This window comes from Miscanthus floridulus, chromosome 1, assembly GCF_019320115.1.
Source record: "Miscanthus floridulus cultivar M001 chromosome 1, ASM1932011v1, whole genome shotgun sequence".
Classification (NCBI taxonomy): domain Eukaryota; kingdom Viridiplantae; phylum Streptophyta; class Magnoliopsida; order Poales; family Poaceae; genus Miscanthus; species Miscanthus floridulus.
Genome location: NC_089580.1, coordinates 21845184 through 21865702, shown reverse-complemented (window position 1 = coordinate 21865702; position 20519 = coordinate 21845184). Strand labels below are relative to the sequence as shown.

General features: G+C 47.3%; 1 protein-coding gene across 1 annotated transcript; it reads right to left on the bottom strand.

The window, feature by feature from the left end:
• Positions 1-2060: 2060 nt before the first annotated feature.
• On the bottom strand, positions 2061-19566 carry LOC136454008 (homeobox protein knotted-1-like 7). Its single transcript, XM_066454588.1, has 5 exons — positions 19144-19566; positions 18880-19005; positions 18520-18670; positions 2866-3122; positions 2061-2690 (listed from the first exon to the last, which is right to left on the bottom strand). Exons 1-5 carry the CDS (start codon positions 19438-19440, stop codon positions 2436-2438), a joined length of 1086 nt encoding a protein of 361 aa, XP_066310685.1. The 5' UTR covers positions 19441-19566; the 3' UTR covers positions 2061-2435.
• Between the last annotated feature and the right edge of the window lie 953 nt (positions 19567-20519).

Genomic DNA, 20519 nt, shown 5'->3' with positions numbered 1-20519 from the left:
AACAACGAAAACGCTACGGTGCCCATTTTGCAAAAAATTTCGGAACTAAACTGGGCCTGAACTGAGAGAAGGAGGAGTCGGAGAAGCCACAATTTCGAGATTTCCTGGCTCCGTGCTACAGTAGTGAAGCCGGAGCCGACGAGAGCCGTGCCAAACGACTCCATGAACTCACAACCAGGAAGTGTTGCTATGCTCAACCAACATCAGGTAAAAAGTTGTTCATACACTGCCTCCCTTTTAGCCTACCTCTGTTATCAAAAGTCTTCTCTCTTAAAATCGTTTTTTTTTCTAGTGAAAAGGCCTCTCCGGCTAGTATCTTGGCTAAACTTAACATCTGGCATCTCCACAAGGCTATTTCTATTCTTAACTACGTTTTCAAGAAATTGATCTTCACGGCATATAACCGCCGTCCCTAGGAATAGGCATAGGCCAGTGATTGACCGAACGAACCCCATTGTGTTAGTACATGAGAGCATCTCTGACAGTCCTTTTTAAACTCACTCTATAAATTAATTATTTAGAGGGCCATTTGAATAAAAATAGGTCTCTAGATCTTTCCACGCTCTAATAGCTTCTCTATATCTTCCGCACACTTTAAAAAGTGAGTCCCTCTCTCTATCTTTGTCTAGCAAAAAAAACTAGGAATAGAAAAAAGACTCTGGTTGGTTAAAGCCTCAGCTACACATATAAGTTCATCGAGCAATAATCACTTGGCTTAGAAATCAGACTCAAATTACATATGCAATAAACTTTGGACCTCTGTAGGCACCCCTACCGAATACGAAATATGGCATGAGAAGTTAATTGCTCCCAATCACCCACACTTGATAATATAGATACCCGGATTGAAATTCAGAGTAAAGAACCGAGTAAATGAAATCATCTTCCGCCATAATTGGACGCTTGTCAGCGTCAGGTTGAGTGTTCAAAACCCCACCTCATTGGCTGCTGGCCTGCTGCAACTGTCAGCTTGCAATCACCACCAGCAACCCTGTGTTCATTGATGCATACTGTATGTCTGGTGTTCACTGAAGCATTTCAGAACACTTACGACATTTGCTGCAACATAAATGATTTATTAGCCATTACAAAACTAACTCAACACCCGTTCAAGTTCCGGCGGCTCGCCTCCGCCTCCCACGTCATGCCACCGCCCCCCGCGCCATTTCATCTGCCTCCGCCCCTACCCGACGCTACGCTCAACGTGGCGGCGGCCAAGAACGCCTCAGTAGCGGCCACCGCGGTCGTGGCGCTGCGGTATTTGGAGTACTTTCTTCACACAAATCTCTATTCTTATTTAGAGTTGCTCTAAGCACGTCTTCAACCGAGCTTGGTCCAACTTACATAGGGCCCCTATGTGTCATGTAACCGAGTTAGGGGTGTGTTTGCATGGTAACAATTTATTTGGCACATCTTAGACATGGGTTGACAAGAAAAATGAAGCAATAGCAGGTGTGTCAAAACTCAAAAGTATTGCAGGCCATAGTTGTGGCAGAGAAACAAGTGTACCAACAGTCTAAAAACTGTAGGGGCTGCTTGGTTCCTTTGCTGGACACTGTTACACCTTGCCCAGCGAGCATGGCGAGCCAACGTGCATGTTTGGTTTCCTCACTTGACCACCTTGGGAACCATGTGAGCGAGATTTCCCTCGCTAGCTAGGTGAGATAGCCAAATTGGCTTGCTGGCTCGGGCAAGCTTCTCGCAGCTGAGGCCAACGCAGCAAGGCAAAACCGGCGCAACCCCTATCTCTACGATCAGAAATGCTTGCCGCATCACCACCACTTATCATCAACAGTACAAACCAACAAGCAGCAACAGCTGCATCCATTGATGCGGAAATGCAGCCGAGCAAGACCTTATGATACACATAAACTACGGTGTGGCAATGGCCAAGGCCATGCGTGAGCAGAACTAAGCTGAAAAACGGCCACAACCCCCAACGATACCGATACATGCATGCAAGGTTTGAAGGCCAACGCCACTGTGCCCGTCACGTTCGCGCACTGCCGCAACACCAACAGCATGCACTCCAGTTGCCGCCTGTATCGAGCAACCAACGGTCATCGCTGCCTATTGAAGCATCCAGAATCGGGTCACTTGACACTTACAATTTGGTTTTCATATCGATTGTGAGCTAGCTATATGTACTATGGGGAATTAAATCTTAATCATAACTGATCCGATCCATCAGAAATTAACTTAACGAGCATTATATATGCAAAATGCTGCAAACCTGTAACACTAAGGAGGTACACTGTTTGCAGTCCATGACATGTAAAGTTTCTCGGCGGCACAGTATTTAATGCAGTAGCAGGTGTCTTCCTTGATCTTCAGTTCAGTCGATCGCATATCCTTCATATTTATAGGCTAAGCTGCGGCATGCAGGTTGCAGGCGCACACTGCAATACTGCAGTCTGCACGGTAGCGTGGCTTAATCAATTGTGCCAGAAGCCATGAGCCCCATGCTCCGGCCGGGCATAGAACATCTCCGGCGCCGGCGTTGCTCCCACGAGGCGTGCGTCGACGTAGAGAGCGGTGGCGTTGGGTGGCGCTGGGTGGAACCCATCCATGACCGCGAACTGCATCTCCTCCGACGGCTTCCAGTGCCGCTTCCGCTGGTTGATGAACCAGTTGTTGATCTGCTTCTGCTCCAGCCCCGTCGACTCCGCCAGTGCGATCTTCTCCATCTCCTGCACATGCATGCATGCAACAATGGCGCGGCACCGCAGTACCGCCGCTCCATCATCCATCTCACCCCCATATATGTATGTGCACACGAGTAGTATATAGCGTGGCTCGGAATTTCCATGCATGCATGCAACCATTTAGCTATATATGTGTGCCTGTGTAATTGCGTATGCGTACCGAGGGGTAGGGCCATCGATAGTGCAGCTCCCACCAGCTGAGCAGCTTCTGCCGGGCCTCCTTGGGGAGCTTGCCTTTCTTCCTCTTCTTGCACAGCTCCTTTCTCAGGTTGCCCAAACACCCGCTGTATTTCCTGAGGAGCTGCTTCTTGAGCTCCTTGTCATCAGAGCAAGGGTCTATGCCGAGGGCTGCTTCTGCCTCCATGCCACCGCTGCCTTCTACTTGGTCATCGTCGGACATATCTACTCCAGTTTCATCTTCTCGTACAGCCAAATGTTAAATAGCATTTACTTAGGTTTACGCCTCACATGAACAATAATCAACGCACTGGCGGAATGATTACAGTGGCATTAATGCATCAATGAGCGAATTAACACAAACACTAAGAACAGTGGCACAAATGTTTACATCAGTCTTTTTTGCCTATGGCTCACAGAGAACTATTGAGGAGAGAATAGAGATACAAGTTGACTACCCCTAGCTCTAGTTAATTACTCCCCCGATATAAGTCGCTTTGACTTTTCTAGTACACAGTTTTTGCTATGTATCTAGACATACGTTATATCTAAATACATAGCAAAATTGATGTAACAAAAAAGTCACAACGAATTATAATTTGAAACGGGAGGGATAGTACATACTCTACTCACATGTCACATCTCCCAACATGGATCTATATAAACATTATGACTTGAAAGGGCGTACCCAGTGCAGAGAGCTCCCGCTCTGTGCGGGGTCTTAGGAAGGGTGTTAGTGGCAAGCCTTACCCTCGCCTGTGCAATGCGAGAAGACCGCGACTCGAACCCGGGACCTTCCGGTCACAGGCGGTAAGACTCTACCGCTTGCACCAGGCCCGCCCTTCAAACATTATGACTTGAACCCATAGAAAATTAGGAGAACTAGCAGTATGTAGTTTAGTAACTGGACATGTCATCTAATATCAATCTATTGTGCTATCTATTAGTGACATGTATATTTCTTATCGATAATACTATAATAGTAACTAACTACGCTATTGGAGATGCTCTCCATGGTACCCTAACAAGCATTACAAACACGCACACGTGTATATATAATTATATATAGCTTGTATAGTAGACTTGTTGGCTAGGTCTTAAGGGCATGCATTTGGCACCTAACCTTGCCTCATTTAAGATTAGGCAGAAACAATTTCACCTTGCCTATAAGAACTCTGCCTGGCCCACCTGTCATGGAAACATTTTTTTGCCAAATTTATCCTAAGGTTAGAAAAATTTCTTGCCACAAAAGTGTGGCAAGACTAACCTTTGGTAAAGTTTTATGCCGAACTTAGTTATCACAAACCAAACATTCCTAATCAGACACCAGCACATCAACTTGATCTCTTTGTAACTATCCTTCTGTAGAATGCATGATACAAACGACTACACTGCAGATGCTTAGTCAAGTTTTTAGTCAGTAATACTTTCCAATAAATTGCTTAGAATATAGTTCTTTACTATACACAGAAAGCCCCTCCCAATAAGTTCACCATAAGAGTAGCTTGCTTCTTTCTCAGGTGCCGAGTTAAAATGGAGGCATATATAGGTGTTATATGTTGAACTCTGAAACCTTTTTGGAAAATAATACGTTATTAGAAGTAATATACTCCTAGTTAGACTTGTAAGAATCATTGGCACATATGCATTAATTAATTTGAATATACTAATTTCCTTGTTTATGAGATATCCTAAGTTGGAAGATCAGCTTACATGGTTATGTTTTTAACAAATACTAGGAGAACACCCCACGTGTTGCCGCGAGACCTTAAAAATAAGATGTTGCATGTATGGGATACTACGTGTTATTGCATCGGATTTGGTCAAAACTAGGCAAGCTTATAGAAAAATCTGATAGATATTATAGCGAATCATTGGAAAATGGGATGGTCAAACAAATATAGTATGGTTTATATGTTGACAGATTGAAAATAGTAATTATATTTATGGGGGATGATGTGGCACTTAGTCGGGATGTGGATTGCTTCCATCGGGCAGGGACGAATGTAGCCGTGTGTATCTGTTATAAATTAAAAAAAAATCTATGTTATGTAATGAAGTTAACCTTGATGATCCCGATGATCTTTTTGGCTAGAATTGCCCTGGGGAAAAGTAACTGTACTTAGTGGGAGGATGTTGTGATACTTAATAAGATTGAAAAATGGGTTTGGATACTTACGTTCAAGATCCACGGCGATCCTCTCGGTTTTTTCCTCCGCCTCTTCCTTCTCCTTTTGGAGTTGGGCGACGGCCTTGCGGGAAAGGCCGAGCTCTATCTCCAAGTCTTAACAAGGCAAATTACAACTCACGACGCTAAGCATCAACAAAGCAAGACCTAGGACCATACCTTTCTGCTGGTGGATGCTGCGGCTAAGTCGCTCGGTCAGCGACCGGTTTTCCCCTTCAAGCGCCTGGTGCTAGCTCACTCTCTCTCCTCCTCGCATGCGCCGCCGCCCCCCACCCAGCCCGCAGGCTGCTCGCCGCCATCTGCTCAGCGGCGGCCATGAAGGATAGAGATGATGATGGGGGGGGCCCTCCCAGCGTCGTTCCTGGGCGGATCTGGCGGAGGGCGAGCTTCGGGCGGAGGCTGCCGACCTACAGTGGGAAGATGTCCTCGGCCGTGGTCCTATGGAGCGTGTGGCTCTCAGTGACTCGGAGGACTATCCCGATTCTGATGTGCCCGAGTCGCCAACGCCGCCGCCGCAGGGGAAGGGGAAGAGTGTGATGGAGACTGCTGGTAAGCGTCAGCGGGCGCGTCGTCATCGTCACAGCAAGCGCCGCACGGAGGGATTCATGGCGGCCGCGCGACGTTCCCACCCGGCCGTGGTGCCTGATCTGCCGCCCCCACCGCCGCGGCGTGCTCTGGTCCGGGGCGGGAGGTCCCCGCCGTCGCACCCTGCGCGGCCTCGGGGACAGCCGGACCGGGAGGGGTTCTTCCAGGTGCGTTCCAGGCGCTGCGACAGGCGCCACAGTCCTCCAAGGTCGCCGCCGAGACCCGTCCCACCGGAGCTGGAGGGCTTGTGCTTCAACTGCCTCCAGCCGGGCCATGTCAAGGCGCAGTGCCGCGCCAGGCCGAGATGCTACAACTGTTGGGGCGAGGGACACCACGCTGCGAGCTGCCCACTCCCCCGCTCCTCGGCTGTTGGGGTGAAGCGTGGCCGCTCCCCGCGGCGGTCTGGGGACGCTCGCCGGGTCGCGCCGCGACGCCCGGATGGTGCGCGCCATCGGCCCAACTCGGCGGACACCGTCTCCGGGGGTTCGTTGTCAACAGGGCGGTCCACGTCGGTGCCTTACTGCTGTCGGCATCCATCGCCACCGGCTGCGCCGTCGCCGCCCCCACCACCTCCGCCTCCACCTCCGCCGCCTCCGCCACCTGTCTTCCAGCCCGCCGCCGGCACCAGCTCGGAGTTTGACAGGGGCTCCAGGAACCTTGCCGACCCTGCTATTCGGGACCCGCGCGCGCCCACGGTGGTTATCCCGCGTTCCACGGAGATCCAGGCGGCCGAGGATGCGCTTGAGCTGGCCCTGGTGGGCTTGGTGGGGGGCACCAGGCCGGTGGTTTCTACGGCCACAGTCTACAGCTTCCTCTACTCTGAGTTTGAGCTTACGATGAACGATGTGGAGTTGCGGCGGCACCACTCGGAAGATTTCATCGCACGTTTCCGTCGGCGTGCGGACCGTGACCGTGTCCTTGCTTCGCGGCCGGGTGGATACCTTCTGCCCCTCACCTGGAGACCTTGGCAACGAACTTCACTGGCCACTGCAGAAAGCTTCAATTTTCAGGTGGTTGTGGGCATGCTGCGTGTACCGCTTCATGCGCGCAATGTGGCTACTGCCCAGATCATCCTGGGCCCTTCTTGCTCGGGGATTGAAATCACAAGGCTTCGAGACATACCTGATGATGACGACCGAGAATTCTTTGTCAAGGCATGGTGCAAACATCCGGATCTCATCGAAGACGAGCAGACCATCTCAATTCCGGAGCCTGTTTTGCCTGTTGCAGCTATGGGCAATCCTGCCCCGCCACGCCTCTTGCAGTACCAGGTTAGGATCAGGGTGGTCGCCTTCCAGGATTGGACCACACCCCCTACCTCACTTGGTGATGATGATCGTAATGATGATAGTGATGGCCTGGATGATGGTCGTGCTGATGATAACTTTCAAGACCGGGGGGAGCATTGGCCAGCACTGCGGCGCGATAGTGATGATGACTCCGGTGATAGCAACTGTAATAATTATCACCCAACATGCTACTACCCACCAGAGGAAGCGGGTGGACGTGATCCATCCATGTCAGTGCAGGTGGGCGAGTTCAGATGCCCCTGTGCGCCGGAGGTCGTTGCTCGGCACACTGATGTTCATGGCACGCGCAAGGAGTCTGTGGAGGCTCCCGAGCGTTGGGAGATGATGTCTGCACCGCGTACTCCTTGGACGTGGGCATCAAATTTTACGACGGTCAACACTCCATCACCGTGGATTGATAGGCAGCTCGGCTCCCCTACCACCGGCGTCGTGGCGCGGTTCCTGAACGTCGCGCCACTGCTCCTCCACGCGGGTGTTTCAACACTCGAACCTGTACATGTTGATCAGGACTGGTGGGCTGATCTGGCGGTGAATGAGCTTTCAAATGATGTCAGTGCTCAAGCGTGTGTTGGTCAGGAGGGGGCCACTTCCGGGTCGACCTCGAACTCGGTGGACTGGTGGGCGGACCTGATTGAGGCTGAACTTGTCTCCACCACATATGTTGCGGCCAGCCCAGTTGTTGATGGGGCTGGACTTCATGAGGAGGATGAGAGCGCTGTGGAGGAACCTGTTTCTGTAGTGGATGCGGCCAATGATGCGGCCACTGTCATGGATGCGGCAGCCGCTACACAGGCTGCGCTGGAGGCGGAGGTGTGTGTCCCCATGCACACGCCCCTGATCCGCGCGGGACCTAGGCCTCGGCGGGCGCGAACGCCGGTCTCCATCCCGTCGCTGCGACGGAGTGGCAGGATCGCAGCAAGGCCAAGGGCACCAAATGCAACGGTGCACGCGCAACTGCTGCTCCTTAAGAAGCTGGGAGTCGCTGTGGCGGAGGGTGAGCATGCCTCTGAGGTTGAGAAGAAGATCAAGCTGGCATTCAGGGGAGATATGTCGACCAGGAAAAGGGAGGCACTACAACTCTTCCTTGAAAATGGAATTGACCTGACAACTGTGGACCTAAACCTCCATGGTCTGGAGGACGCAGCGCTCTGAGCGCTGCCATCACACACGGATGTCGCCCAATTGGTTATCCAATGTCGACGACCTTCAGTTGCGTCATCTGGAACGTCCGCGGTCTCAATGATCGCGCACGTCGTAATGTGGTTTGCGAATTGCTGCTGCTGCACAAGCCGTCATGTGTGTGTATCCAGGAGACCAAACTCTCCAGCGTATGTAATTTGCTTGCGAATGAAATTCTAGGACCTGCTTTCGATTATGACTTCCTACCCGCGACTGGGGCGGCTGGCGGGATCTTACTGGCCTGGGTTAGGGACGATTGGGTTGTCTCTGATATTAACAAGGGACGCTTCGCCATCTTAGCTCGCTTTCAGAAGAGGGGTGCCACGTCGACGCCATGGTGGCTAACTGGGGTCTATGGACCGCAGGAAGACGCCCAGAAGGTCGAGTTCTTGGCGGAGTTGAGGCAATTCCGTGACACTTCGCCTGGGCCATGGTTAATATGTGGAGATTTCAACATGATTTATCGTGCCCAGGACAAGAACAACGACAGGCTTGATCGTCGAAACATGGCAAGATTTAGAAGATTCATTGACAGTGTACAGGTGGAAGAAATCAACATGGTTAGTAGATCTTTTTCCTGGTCTAATCGCAGGGACAGACCAACGCTCGGGCTGCTGGACAGGGCCTTCGCCTCTGTAGGCTGGCTTACTGAGTTCCCCTCACACACTCTAAGGCCTCTGTCCTCTGAATGTTCTGACCACAGCCCGCTGCTGCTCACGATCATTGCGTTCTATGATGTCCAGCGCCGTTTCCGGTTTGAGACTTTCTGGACAAAGATACCAGGCTTTTCTGGTGTGGTGGAGAGTGCCTGGTCTTCAACGGTTGAGGGGGTTGATCCATTTCGAAGATTAGACCAAAAATTTCGCAAGGTTGCCATTGAGCTACGTCGATGGAGCAACTCCAAGGTGGGTAGCATTCGGCTGCAGCTTGCTGTGGCTCGTGAGCTCATATTCCGGTTTGATGAAGAGCAGGAGAGGCGGAATCTGCATGACTGGGAGCTAAACATGTACAGGTCCCTCAAGGCCAAGACCTTGGGCCTGGCCTCGCTCGCGCGGATGAAGGGTCGAGATGGCGGACTAGAGGGGGAGTGAATAGTCTTTTCTAAAACTTAATCGCGTCGGCTAACCGATACAAATGCGGAATTAAAACTATCGGTCTAGCCAAGACTATACCCCACTATATATGTTCACTAGCACCTTGCAAAGATAACAATTATGCAACAAAGGTGCCGGGCTAGTTAGAGCTCACCTAACCAATTCTAGGAGCAAGGTTACACAAACCTATGCCACTAGTACTTTAAACAACAAGGGAGCTCCTACACATGCTAGTAAGCAAGAGCACAAAGCTAACGATGCTCACTAGCAATGCTCAATAACAAGGCAAAAGATGCCTAATTAGAGAGCGCAAATACTTAGCTACACAAACTAAGCAATGTGACTAACAAGGTTACTAAAACCAAATTATCCACGCAAGGGAGCTACTTCTATGCTACACAAGCAAGAAGGTAATTAGCAAGCTACACAAGCTATCTAATTACAAGAGCAACTACACAAGCTTAATATGTATAAAAGTAATTGCAAGCTTGTGTAATGGGGATGCAAACCAACGGGAAGAACAAGGTTGACACTATGATTTTTCTCCCGAGGTTCACGTGTTTGCCAACACGCTAGTCCCCGTTGTGTCGACCGCTCACTTGGTGGTTCGGCGGCTAATTAGCATCACCCGCTAAGCCCACACGTCGGGCGCCGCAAGAACCTACCCCTTGAGTGAGGGTAGCTCAATGACACGCTTTACTAGAGTTGCTCTTCGCGGCTCCCGCAGGGCGAGCACAATGCCCCTCACAAGCACTTCGCCGGAGCGACGCACAAGCTTCTTGCGCGCTTCGACGGAGACCACCACCAAGCCGTCTAGGATGTGGCAACCTCCAAGAGTAACAAGCACCACCGGCTTGCAACTCGATCACCTAGTGCCACTCGATGCAACCTCACGATGTAATCGCACTAGAATCGCTCACTCACACAATCGGATGATCGCTATCAAGTATGTGTGAGATGGAGGGCTCCTAAGCACTCTCAAGCATGGACACAAAGTCTCCCAAGGTGCTCCACACCAGCCATGGCCGAAGGCCACTTCTATTTATAGCCCCAAGGGCTAAACTAGCCGTTACCCCTTCACTGGGCAACGATCGGGCCGACCGGACGCTCCGGTCGTGTTGACCGGACGCTGGACCTCAGCGTCCGGTCGCCCGCAGACGGCCACATGTCCCAGTTCCAACGGTCACTTGACTTGACCGGACGCAGCAACTTCAACTGACCGGACGCTGAACCCCCAGCGTCCGGTCGTTTCCAGTAAGGTACCGACCTCGACCGGACGCGTCCGGTCACACCTGATCGGACGCAGCCAGCGTCCGGTCATACTCCAGCTTCTGCGTCACCGTACGTCAGCCTGACCGGACGCAGCCTGCCAGCGTCCGGTGCTTTCAGATCTAGCGTCCGGTCAGTTGACCGACGCCAGCATCTTCGCGATCAACTCGTTTTCACTTCTAACTTCTTCACCCTTTGCTCCAATGAGCCAACCACAAGAATTTGCATCCAGCGCAATAGAAAATAGGCATTCCATTTTCCCGAAAGCGCCAACACCACCTCCTTTGTAAATGTGCCAACACCAGCTCCTTTGTAAATATGCCAACACCACCAAGTGTACACCACCATGTGTATGTGTTAGCATTTCACAATCATTTCCCAAAGAATGTTAGCCACTCAACTTGCCACGCCACTCGATCCTAGCGACAATGTAAAGTTAGATCACTCGAGTGGCACTAGATGACCGATATGCAAACAAGTTTGCCCCTCTTGATAGTACGGCCATCTATTCTAAACCCGGTCATAAACTTCTCTACACACCTATGACCGGTGAAATGAAATGTCCTAGGTTATATCTTTGCATTGCGCATTCCATTCTATCTCCTTCAATGTTGACGCAACACATGCACCAACACGATCAACAATGATATGATCCACTTCATATCATCATATGATCATATTGGTTCATCGATCTTGACTTTACTTGCTCTTCACCGTTGCCATCGTCCATCGACGCCAAGTCTTGCTCAAGCTTCACCGCCACGCGGTCCATCCCTCCAAAGCCTTCGACTTGCCCTTCACGCTTGCAACCGGTCCATCAAGCCAAGTCTTGTCTTGATCTTCTCCACCTTGATTACATGACTCAATGTCATGTCTCATGTGCAATAAGCTCCTTCATCATCATATGTGTGAGCTTTGCAACATCTCTAAGCCATTTTTACCTTCATGGCATGTGTTGCTCACACACATGTACCTGTGGACTAATCACCTGTGTATCTCACATAAACACAATTAGTCCATCTAAGTTGTCACTCAATTACCAAAACCAAACAAGAACCTTTCAGCGGACAATCACAAGGCAGCGCTCTAGGATCCTTTTCCTGAGGGAGGGTGATGCCAACACGAAGTTCTATCATTTGCAAGCCTGCCATCAGTGGAGGCAGAACAGGATTGACACACTTCGGGTACAGGGGGCCCAGGTTGTCTCCGATATATCCATGAGTCAGGCTCTCTATGATTACTATAATGGGCTTCTGGGAACCAACTTTGAGAGGTCTAGGTGCATTAACATGCATGTAATTGGCGTACCCTCTTTTCAGCTGCTTGAGTTGGAGGGGCTGTTTTCTGAGGATGAGGTGTGGAATATGATCAAAGACCTACCAAATGAAAAGGCGCCAGGTCCGGACGGTTTCATTGGACTCTTCTACAAGCTGACCTGGGAAACGACTAAGGGAGACATCATGCATGCGTTCAACGCCTTCTGGTCGCTTGATTTCAGAAGCCTGTACCACTTAAATGATGCTTTTATGGTATTACTGAAGAAGGACCACGCACAAGAAATCAGGGACTACCGCCCCATCAGCCTTATACACAGTTTTGGCAAGCTTCTAACTAAATGTATGGCTAACCGACTTGCGAAGGTGCTAGACCAATTGGTGCAAGGCAACCAGAGTGCGTTCATCAAGGGACGGAGTATACATGACAACTTTCGGGATGTACAATTGTCGTGCAAGGAGCTACACAGGCGGCGTTCTACTTGTGTCCTGCTCAAAATTGATGTGGCAAAGGCATTTGACTCGGTTGCTTGGGTTTTCCTGCTTGAGGTGCTCCAGCGCATGGGTTTCGGCTTGAGATGGAGAAACTGGATTTCCGCTATTCTGTCGACGTCAAGCACCAAGATACTCCTTAATGGACGCCCAGGGAGGAGGATCTGCCATTCTCGGGGGCTGCGTCAGGGGGACCCCCTGTCGCCAATGCTTTTCGTCCTTGTGATGGAGGTGCTAAACCATCTTCTTGGCTGGGTGGAACGACAGGGGTTGCTGACACCCATCGCTGAATTACATGGCTCCCGTGTTAGCCTATATGATGATGACTTGGTCATGTTCGTAGTGCCAAATGAACAGGACCTGCTAACTGTCAAAGCGGTGCTCGGAATTTTTGGTCTTGCTTCGGGTCTTTTCTCCAACCTGGACAAAAGTATTGCCACACCTATACACTGCTCAGAAGACGATATGGCAAGGGTTCAGGGAGTACTGTCCTGTACAGTTCAAATTTTCCCATGCAAGTACCTTGGAATTCCACTATCAGTCTACAAACTCAAGCGCTCTGAGGAGCAGTACATCATTGACAAAGTGGCTCAGCGAATCCCAGGCTGGAAAGGAAATTTGCTCAATGTAGCTGGCAGAACGACGCTTGTCAAAGCTACCCTTTCGGCCATCCCGATTCATACTTCCATCGCCCTTTGCTTGTCACCTTGGGCAATTGGCATGATTGATAAGCTGAGACGGGCATTCGTATGGGCAGGAACTGATAAGGTTGCTGGTGGTCTTTGCAAGGTGGCATGGGGGCGGGTCTGTTTGCCCAAGGAGTTGGGTGGGCTGGGTATCTCGGACCTGAGGCGTGTTGGCATTGCGCTGCGTGTATGATGGGTCTGGCATGATCGCCGACTCGGACGCCGGCCGGCGACCAAGGAGAAGGCGGCTCTGGCACTTTTCCAGGCGGCTACTGTCCTAAACCTGGGAAATGGTCGGTCAACGTACTTCTGGACGGACAAATGGATCAGGGGGGTCAACATCGAGTCCTTTGCACCTACCGTGTTCGCTGCGGTGCGCGCAAGGAACAAGATGGCTACTGTCGCCGAGGCCTTGGATGGGAGTGCTTGGGTCCGGCACATTGCTGCACCGCCCTCTCTGCAGCTTCTGCTCGAAATCGATCTCATTTGCGACCTCATCGATGATGTGCAGTTATCACAGGAACCTGACACGTTCACTTGGAGACTGACCGCTGATCGATCCTACTCAGCAGCTTCAGCCTATGGTGCCATGTTCCTCGGATCCTCACCGGTTCTTGGCGCCAAGCAGATTTGGAAGACGCCGGCTCCGCCGAAGGTTCGCTTCTTCTTCTGGTTAACCATGCACGGGCGCTGCTGGACTGGTGATCGCCGCTTCCGCCACGGCTTGCAACCCTCCAACGATTGCATCATGTGTGATCAAGAACCTGAAATGATGGATCACATTCTAATTGGGTGCAGCTTCAGTAGGGAAGTTTGGCACATTTGGTTTGCAAGAATTTGGCTGCAGGTGCCTTCAGCTGATGATGGAGAGGCAGCTCTGGAATGGTGGTTGCGGTCTAGAAAGACAGTTCAAAAATCGCTGCGACGTGGCTTTGATTCGCTTATTTTCCTGGTGGGCTGGATGTTGTGGAAAGAAAGGAACTCCCGTACCTTTAATGCTGTTGCATCCACGCCTAGGCTGCTGGTTCTCGCGATGCAGGAGGAGGCCGAGCGCTGGTGCTCGGCAGGGAACAGATGCCTGGGGCTGATCTTGGCGAGGTTGTAGTTCGTTTTGCCCTTTGTCGCAAAATTTGCTAAAATATAATCTTTGGTTGTGAATCCAGTAGTGCTAGGTTTTGGTAACCATGTCGTTACCATGGCTTGTTTTCAAAACTCTATCTGCTTAATGAAATATGCGCTACGGCGTGTTCTCATAAAGAAAAATGGGTTTGCTTTTATTGATATATAGATATAGATTCCAACAAGAGGTCCCAATAATCCAGCCTACATTATTGCCATGTACCGAGGCTGATTTTACACTAAACAAGCTAAGCAATACAAACAAGTTATTTATATTATTTATGTATACAGTACAACTGTAATTGATAAAAAATGAAAGCAGAATAAAGATCCTTTGTTACTTATATAACCATGTTTGTGCTTCCTTGTTTCACATTCAAATTTCAAAAATATTAGAAAAAATTTTCTATTTGACATCAGAAAAAGTACAATTTTCTTATTTGGCACTTAAACTCAAATTATTCCCTATTTGTCCCCGCCTCAAGTTTTTCTTTCTTATTTGACACTTCCGTTAATTCTGTGAGGAAACACCGTTAAATCTCCTAGTGAGGCAATGGGAAAAGACTGAAATACCCTTTAAGCACAAGGAACAGGCAGCCAGCACGGGCTCTGAGGCTGGGCGCGGCCAGGGCCAACGTGCCCAGGTCCGAGCCAGCAGGGCTGCTGCACTAGTATAGAAATGATTTTTTAGAGGCGCCTCCCTTTTCTAACAGAAGCGGTTGTCTTAGCACGCCATCACTAACCTTCACGGGAGACACTGTAGCTATACAACCGTTGCTAGAAATCAATTTTTAGAGGCGGTTCCATTAAGAAATCCGCCTCTAAAAATGAATCCATTTTCAGAGGCGGTTCTGTTAAGTTAACCGCTTCTGAAAATGCTATTTTCAAGGACGGTTGCTTATGTCAACCGTCTCTGAAAATGAGTGATTTTCAGAGGCGGTTACTAAGTCAACCGTCCTTAAAAATAGTTACAGCACAAATAAATTCATTTCTTTTTTAAATGAAGTCAGATGAAGACAAACTTTATATCAAAATTATAGAGCTCGAAGAGATCTAAATCTTTGTAGATGATAAATTTTTTGTTTGAGATCATTTATGGTTCCAAATATATAAATTAAGTTTCAGATTTTGAATTTTGAATTTTTGAATTTTTCAAATGACATTGGATGGAGAAATGTTCTATATCAAAGTTGTAGCGCTCGACGAGATTTAAAACTTTGTAGTTGAAAATTTTCTCATTTAAGATTGTTTATGAGTTAAAATATTAATTACAAGATTCGTACATATTAGTACAAATGGACAGCATCGTAGAACTAGACATAAGTGATTGTGTGGTGTAGTGGTAGGGGAGGGATCGCGCGAGGGAGAGGTTGTGGGTCCGAATCCTAGGTGTCGGCACTTATATTCAAAACAAGTGAAAAATAAATCATGTGAGTTGTGCCGATCCTCAGCCTTTCGGGCTCCATTAGAAATATTTTTTTTTCTTATTTTTATTAGACTCTAAATGATTATTAAAAATTTTGAAAATTATTTTTAGCGACTGTTGACTTAAGTCAGCCGCCTTCGAAAATCGATTTTCAGAACCGCCTCTGAAAATCACTTATTTTTACAATCGCTGGCATAGTAGCGATTTTAAAACCGTATCTGAGGATCACTTTTGACCGTCTCTAAAAATGTTTTCTGTACTAGTGCTGTGGCCAAGCCCGGCACAGCCAAGGCTGCTGTGAAGCCGCTGTTAGCCTGTGCGTGCTAAAAGAAAGTAAGCGAGCCAGTTACTTGAAGATGCGTGTCCATACATTGTTGCCTCGATGGTTTGATCACACGAAGAAGAAGAGAAAAGTTAGCGTGTGTACATGAGCTAGTGGAGACGCGCGTGCAGGCTCACGTGTCGTCGTCGAGAATCAGAAAATAAATGAACAGCCTGTTCGGCTGGGGCTGAAACGATCGTATACGATCGTGGATTATTACCGCTGGCTGGTTTGGTGTGAGTGAAAAATAATGTTCTGGCTGGAAATTTACGATCGTTTACGACCAAGCTGGAAGAAGCTAGCTATCATGCATGCGATACGTAACTAAACTAAAAAAATGTGCTCAGATAGTTCTATTTTATTGTTATGTATAATGTACCTAAATGATTGATATTGAACTCAACACATTTAAAAGTAATTATAAGATTACGCTCCTTCCTTTATTTTATAGAAGCAATTGAAAAAGGAAAACATAACATTTGAAAGTAAAAACGTCCAAATAAGATAGCAATAACCAGCATGTTAATAACTGGGAAGAAAAACGCCAGGGGTAAAATGGTCTTTTTCTCTAGCACTTAACACCGTTATAACTCCAAACTAACGGAAGTGTCAAATAGAAATGAAAAACTTGAGACGAGGACATATAGGAAAGAATTTGAGTTTGGGTGCCAAATAAGAAAGTTGTACTTTTTCTAGTGTCAAATAGAAAATTTTCTCAAAATATTATTATGCACCTAGTAATCGCCCTACATGACTATAGATTTGTTAACATGTCAAATAACAGTGGGACAAGAGACGCTGAGATCTTATATGTTGAGCCTTAATGCCCGGCACACACTTGTAAAACAAGAATCTCTAGAACATAGAACATCTAAAATATAGGAATAGAAAGAAAAAAAACAGCATTTGGTCTTTACAGACATTTGGATACAGCAGAGGAATTGCAAACGCATGAAAGTTTCTGAAAAAGAATTTGAATATAGAACAGGAGAAACACATGAATTAGAAAGAGAAGACATAAATATAAAGGAAGTTTTCAAGAGATTGGGCCTCATATTAGATTTCCTCTAAAATTCCAATTGATTGAGCTATTCCTTAAGAATTTTGTAGAATTTTAGGATGGCGGATAGTGGAATCCTAAGCCAGGATAGTAACGTGAAGAGAGGCAGAGGAAGACCGAAGTTGACTTGGGTAGAGGCAATAGAAGGAGACTTGAAAGAATGAAATATAGACAAAGACTTTGCCTTAGATAGGAGTGCTTGGAAAACAACTATTCACGTGCCTGAACCTTGATTGCTTCTGCTGGGTTTCAACTGTAGCCTACCTCAACTTGTTTAGGACTTAAAGGCTTTGTTGTTGTTGTTTAGGATGGCGGATATCATTTGTTCAAAAGGGTCACATATGGGGGGAAAATCCTATATGTCATCAAATTTTTCTCTCTCTTTAGTTTTTGATGATGCACTTATTTCACTATTCTATCTGATGACCTAGGTCATCAACTTAATTAGATGATTTTATGATAGCTATCTAGCGAAGATAAAAATGCACCGGTTGCATGAGCTGCTCTTTTGACATTTTTAAGAGGGAAGAACAGTTATTTGGACACTCAAGTTAAATAGCACTACTGTCAAAGTCCCAGTAACAATCCAAGCACAGGATTTGCCCCAAAGGGCAAGCTTCTTCACGTTTATAATCAGAAAAAAAAAGCAAAACTTTAACGTCAGGACCAGTATATGAGACCAGACATGTGCGCAAGACGGACTATACGTAGCCTATATATAGCTAGCATGTAGACTAGTGATGCCCTGTTCATCACTTTGGTACGCTACGAAGTACTCCTCCGTCCGAATTACTAAGAAAAATAAAAGTCGCATTTCTGGAGAAATCAAACTCTAAAATTTAACTCTTTAAAAAAAATATATTGATATTTGTACCTTTAAAAATATATTTATTATAAAATAAATTTCATAATTTGTATAATGATACTGATTACGGAACATAAGTATTAGTACTTTTATATATGTTAAATCAAACATAAGATTATTTTCATTCTGAATGGAAGTAGTACTGCTGCACCCTGAGAGATTGGTAGGAGTAAATAGCAAGTGCTACCTCCATCTCGAGAAGAATACCATTCTAGCTTTGGACTAAGTTAAACTAGAAAAGACTATTAACATTTGTATCTCTAAATAGGTTTATTATAAAACTATATATTCTATTATTCATAAAAATCATCTAATTTGGTTAAATTTAAGATTTATATGGACTCAAAAAATGAGAATGATTTTTTTTTACTGAGGGAGTGCTCCAAGATATAGTGTCACATAGACCTTGGCAACAAATTGACATATACTCCATTCTGATCGTTACGGGAGCGTCGTGACTTTTTTTTTTAACTCGTGGGCGTCGTGACTTGAGAAACGCATAGCTTATGTACTTTGTGCTAGGAGTATCGCTTTGTTAGCAATATGAAAAAAAAAAAAGGAAAACGTTGTGCTAGCATGTAGCACTAGTCTTCACAAGAACAAACACTCTGACAATCTATTCGCTTCATGAAAAGACAAGGAAAATCTGTTAATCTACGGCTACTGTGGTGACTATTTTGCTGATATGACGAGGTAATTAATATGGACTTAACCGGTGATTGATTGACGGATTTAGACAGTTAACGGGTAAAGCTGAAGGTTAATCACCTGCAGCTGAAGAGATGAGAGCTCCCATGGGTGGCCCGGTGTTGGTAATGGAGTTGAGCTGCAACTCCACCGTCGTCAGGAACTCCTTGGCCTCCCGGAGCGGCCGGGTCAGCTCCTCCTTCCACGCCACAAGCAGCTCGCAGTACGACTCCTGATGTCACAATACAAAACTTTCACATATCAAACGCCAAACATATATATATATATATATATATTTAACCGAATAAACACTAGCTATTATTAGCTTCTTCAAGATCCCGCATCCTCATATAGGGCATATGCATGATCCCAGGGACGACGAGAGCTAGTGTGTCATCTGTCTCATCGTGTACAAGCATGCATGCATGTTTGGTACTCCACCATGAACTGGTCGAGCTCTGGGTCCGGCCTTGTATTGTGCGCGTCGCCCGCGGCTGCACGCTGCCATGCCTCGCGCTCCCTCGCCGCCGCCGAGATCTCCTCGGCCGCTTCCGCCGGGCAGCCGACCTGAGTAAGGTGAACACGTGCAACAGGAATGAATTGAACACATGTAATCTACGAAGGACAGCAACGATGCAACAAGAATAATGAACATGTGCATGCGCGTTAAAGTTGACGCTAAGGGTCATCGATGGGCGCGCGTGCCTTGTGGCAGTCCAAGAAGGCGGTGAGCAGGCGGTGGTAGCGAGGGTGGGAGACGATCTTGGCCTTCATGGGATCTAGATCAGCAACGCGGCCGCCATGATCACCGACGCTAGACGCATGGATCATTGGTGCAAGTGCAACACCTTGAGCTCGGGCTGCTTCACCGCCGGCAGCTGAGCTGCTTGGGACGGTGTAGACTTGCACGGAGACTTTAGAAGAGGACGGAAATGATGGCGCCGCGGGCCGCCTGGCAGCACCCGGGTGGCCGCGGCCTCCAAGATCCGAGAGATCCTCCATCGTCAGTAATTAGCTAGCTAGGTTTCGTGATCTGGGTAACGAAGACGGCCGGAGAGGAGAAAGAAAAGGGCTAGGTAGCTAGCTAGGGCTAATAAGCATGAGAGATTTGCTTGCTTCGGCTTTGAGATCTTTTGCAGTAGTACTACAGTATAGTAAAGAGGAATTTGGGGATAAATAATAGTAGGAGGGGAACAGGAACAGTGGGTGGAGACGGAAAGGAACCTGCATCCTTTTCGTTTATTCGTTTCGAGCCGGTTCGAAGAAATTTAGGAATTTGGCTAGGGTAGTATTTTTATTTTTATTTGGTAATTAGTATTTAATTATAAACTAATTAAGTTCAAAATGTTTGTATCGTAATTTTCAATCAAACTATGTAATTAGTTTAATTTTTTATTTATATTTAATACTTCATATATGTATCATAATATTTGATGTAATGACTATTGTAGTATTTTTTAGAAAAAAAAAATTGAACTACACAAGACCTCAGCGAGGCTTGTTCAACCCCGTCAGCCTCCGTGCGATTCGAGATGAGATCGCATAGAGCTAGCGTAGCTGCGTAGGGTAGGGTTGTGAAGTAGGGAAAAGAAAGGAGAGGCGATGTCTGGTGGCCGTCATGTCTGACGTCAAATCGGGAAAAAAGCCGGAGAGAGATTAGGGCCTCGTTTAGATTATGATTAGAAATCAGTTTTTTTTGACATTATAGCACATTCGTTTGTATTTGATAATTATTGTCTAATTATGACCTAATTAGGTTTAAAAGATTCGTCTCGTAATTTATAATTAAATTATGTAATTAATTTTTTTTATCTATATTTAATACTCTATACATGTATCTAAAGATTTAATGTGATGAAGAGAGAGCGAAAAAACTTGGAATCTAAACAAGTGTGAGTTTTCACGGCGACTGTTTTCATCGCGAAATGTGTGCTGCTTGGCTTACGCGTGCTGTCGACTTGAGCAGTGTATGCACGGGTGTGATTGCTGTGTTTTGAACGTGCTGACAGCGCGACGGCCTGTTTGGACTTTCAAAATGATTATTCGTAGCAGTTGGATACGCTAGTCTTTTTCTACTCCCT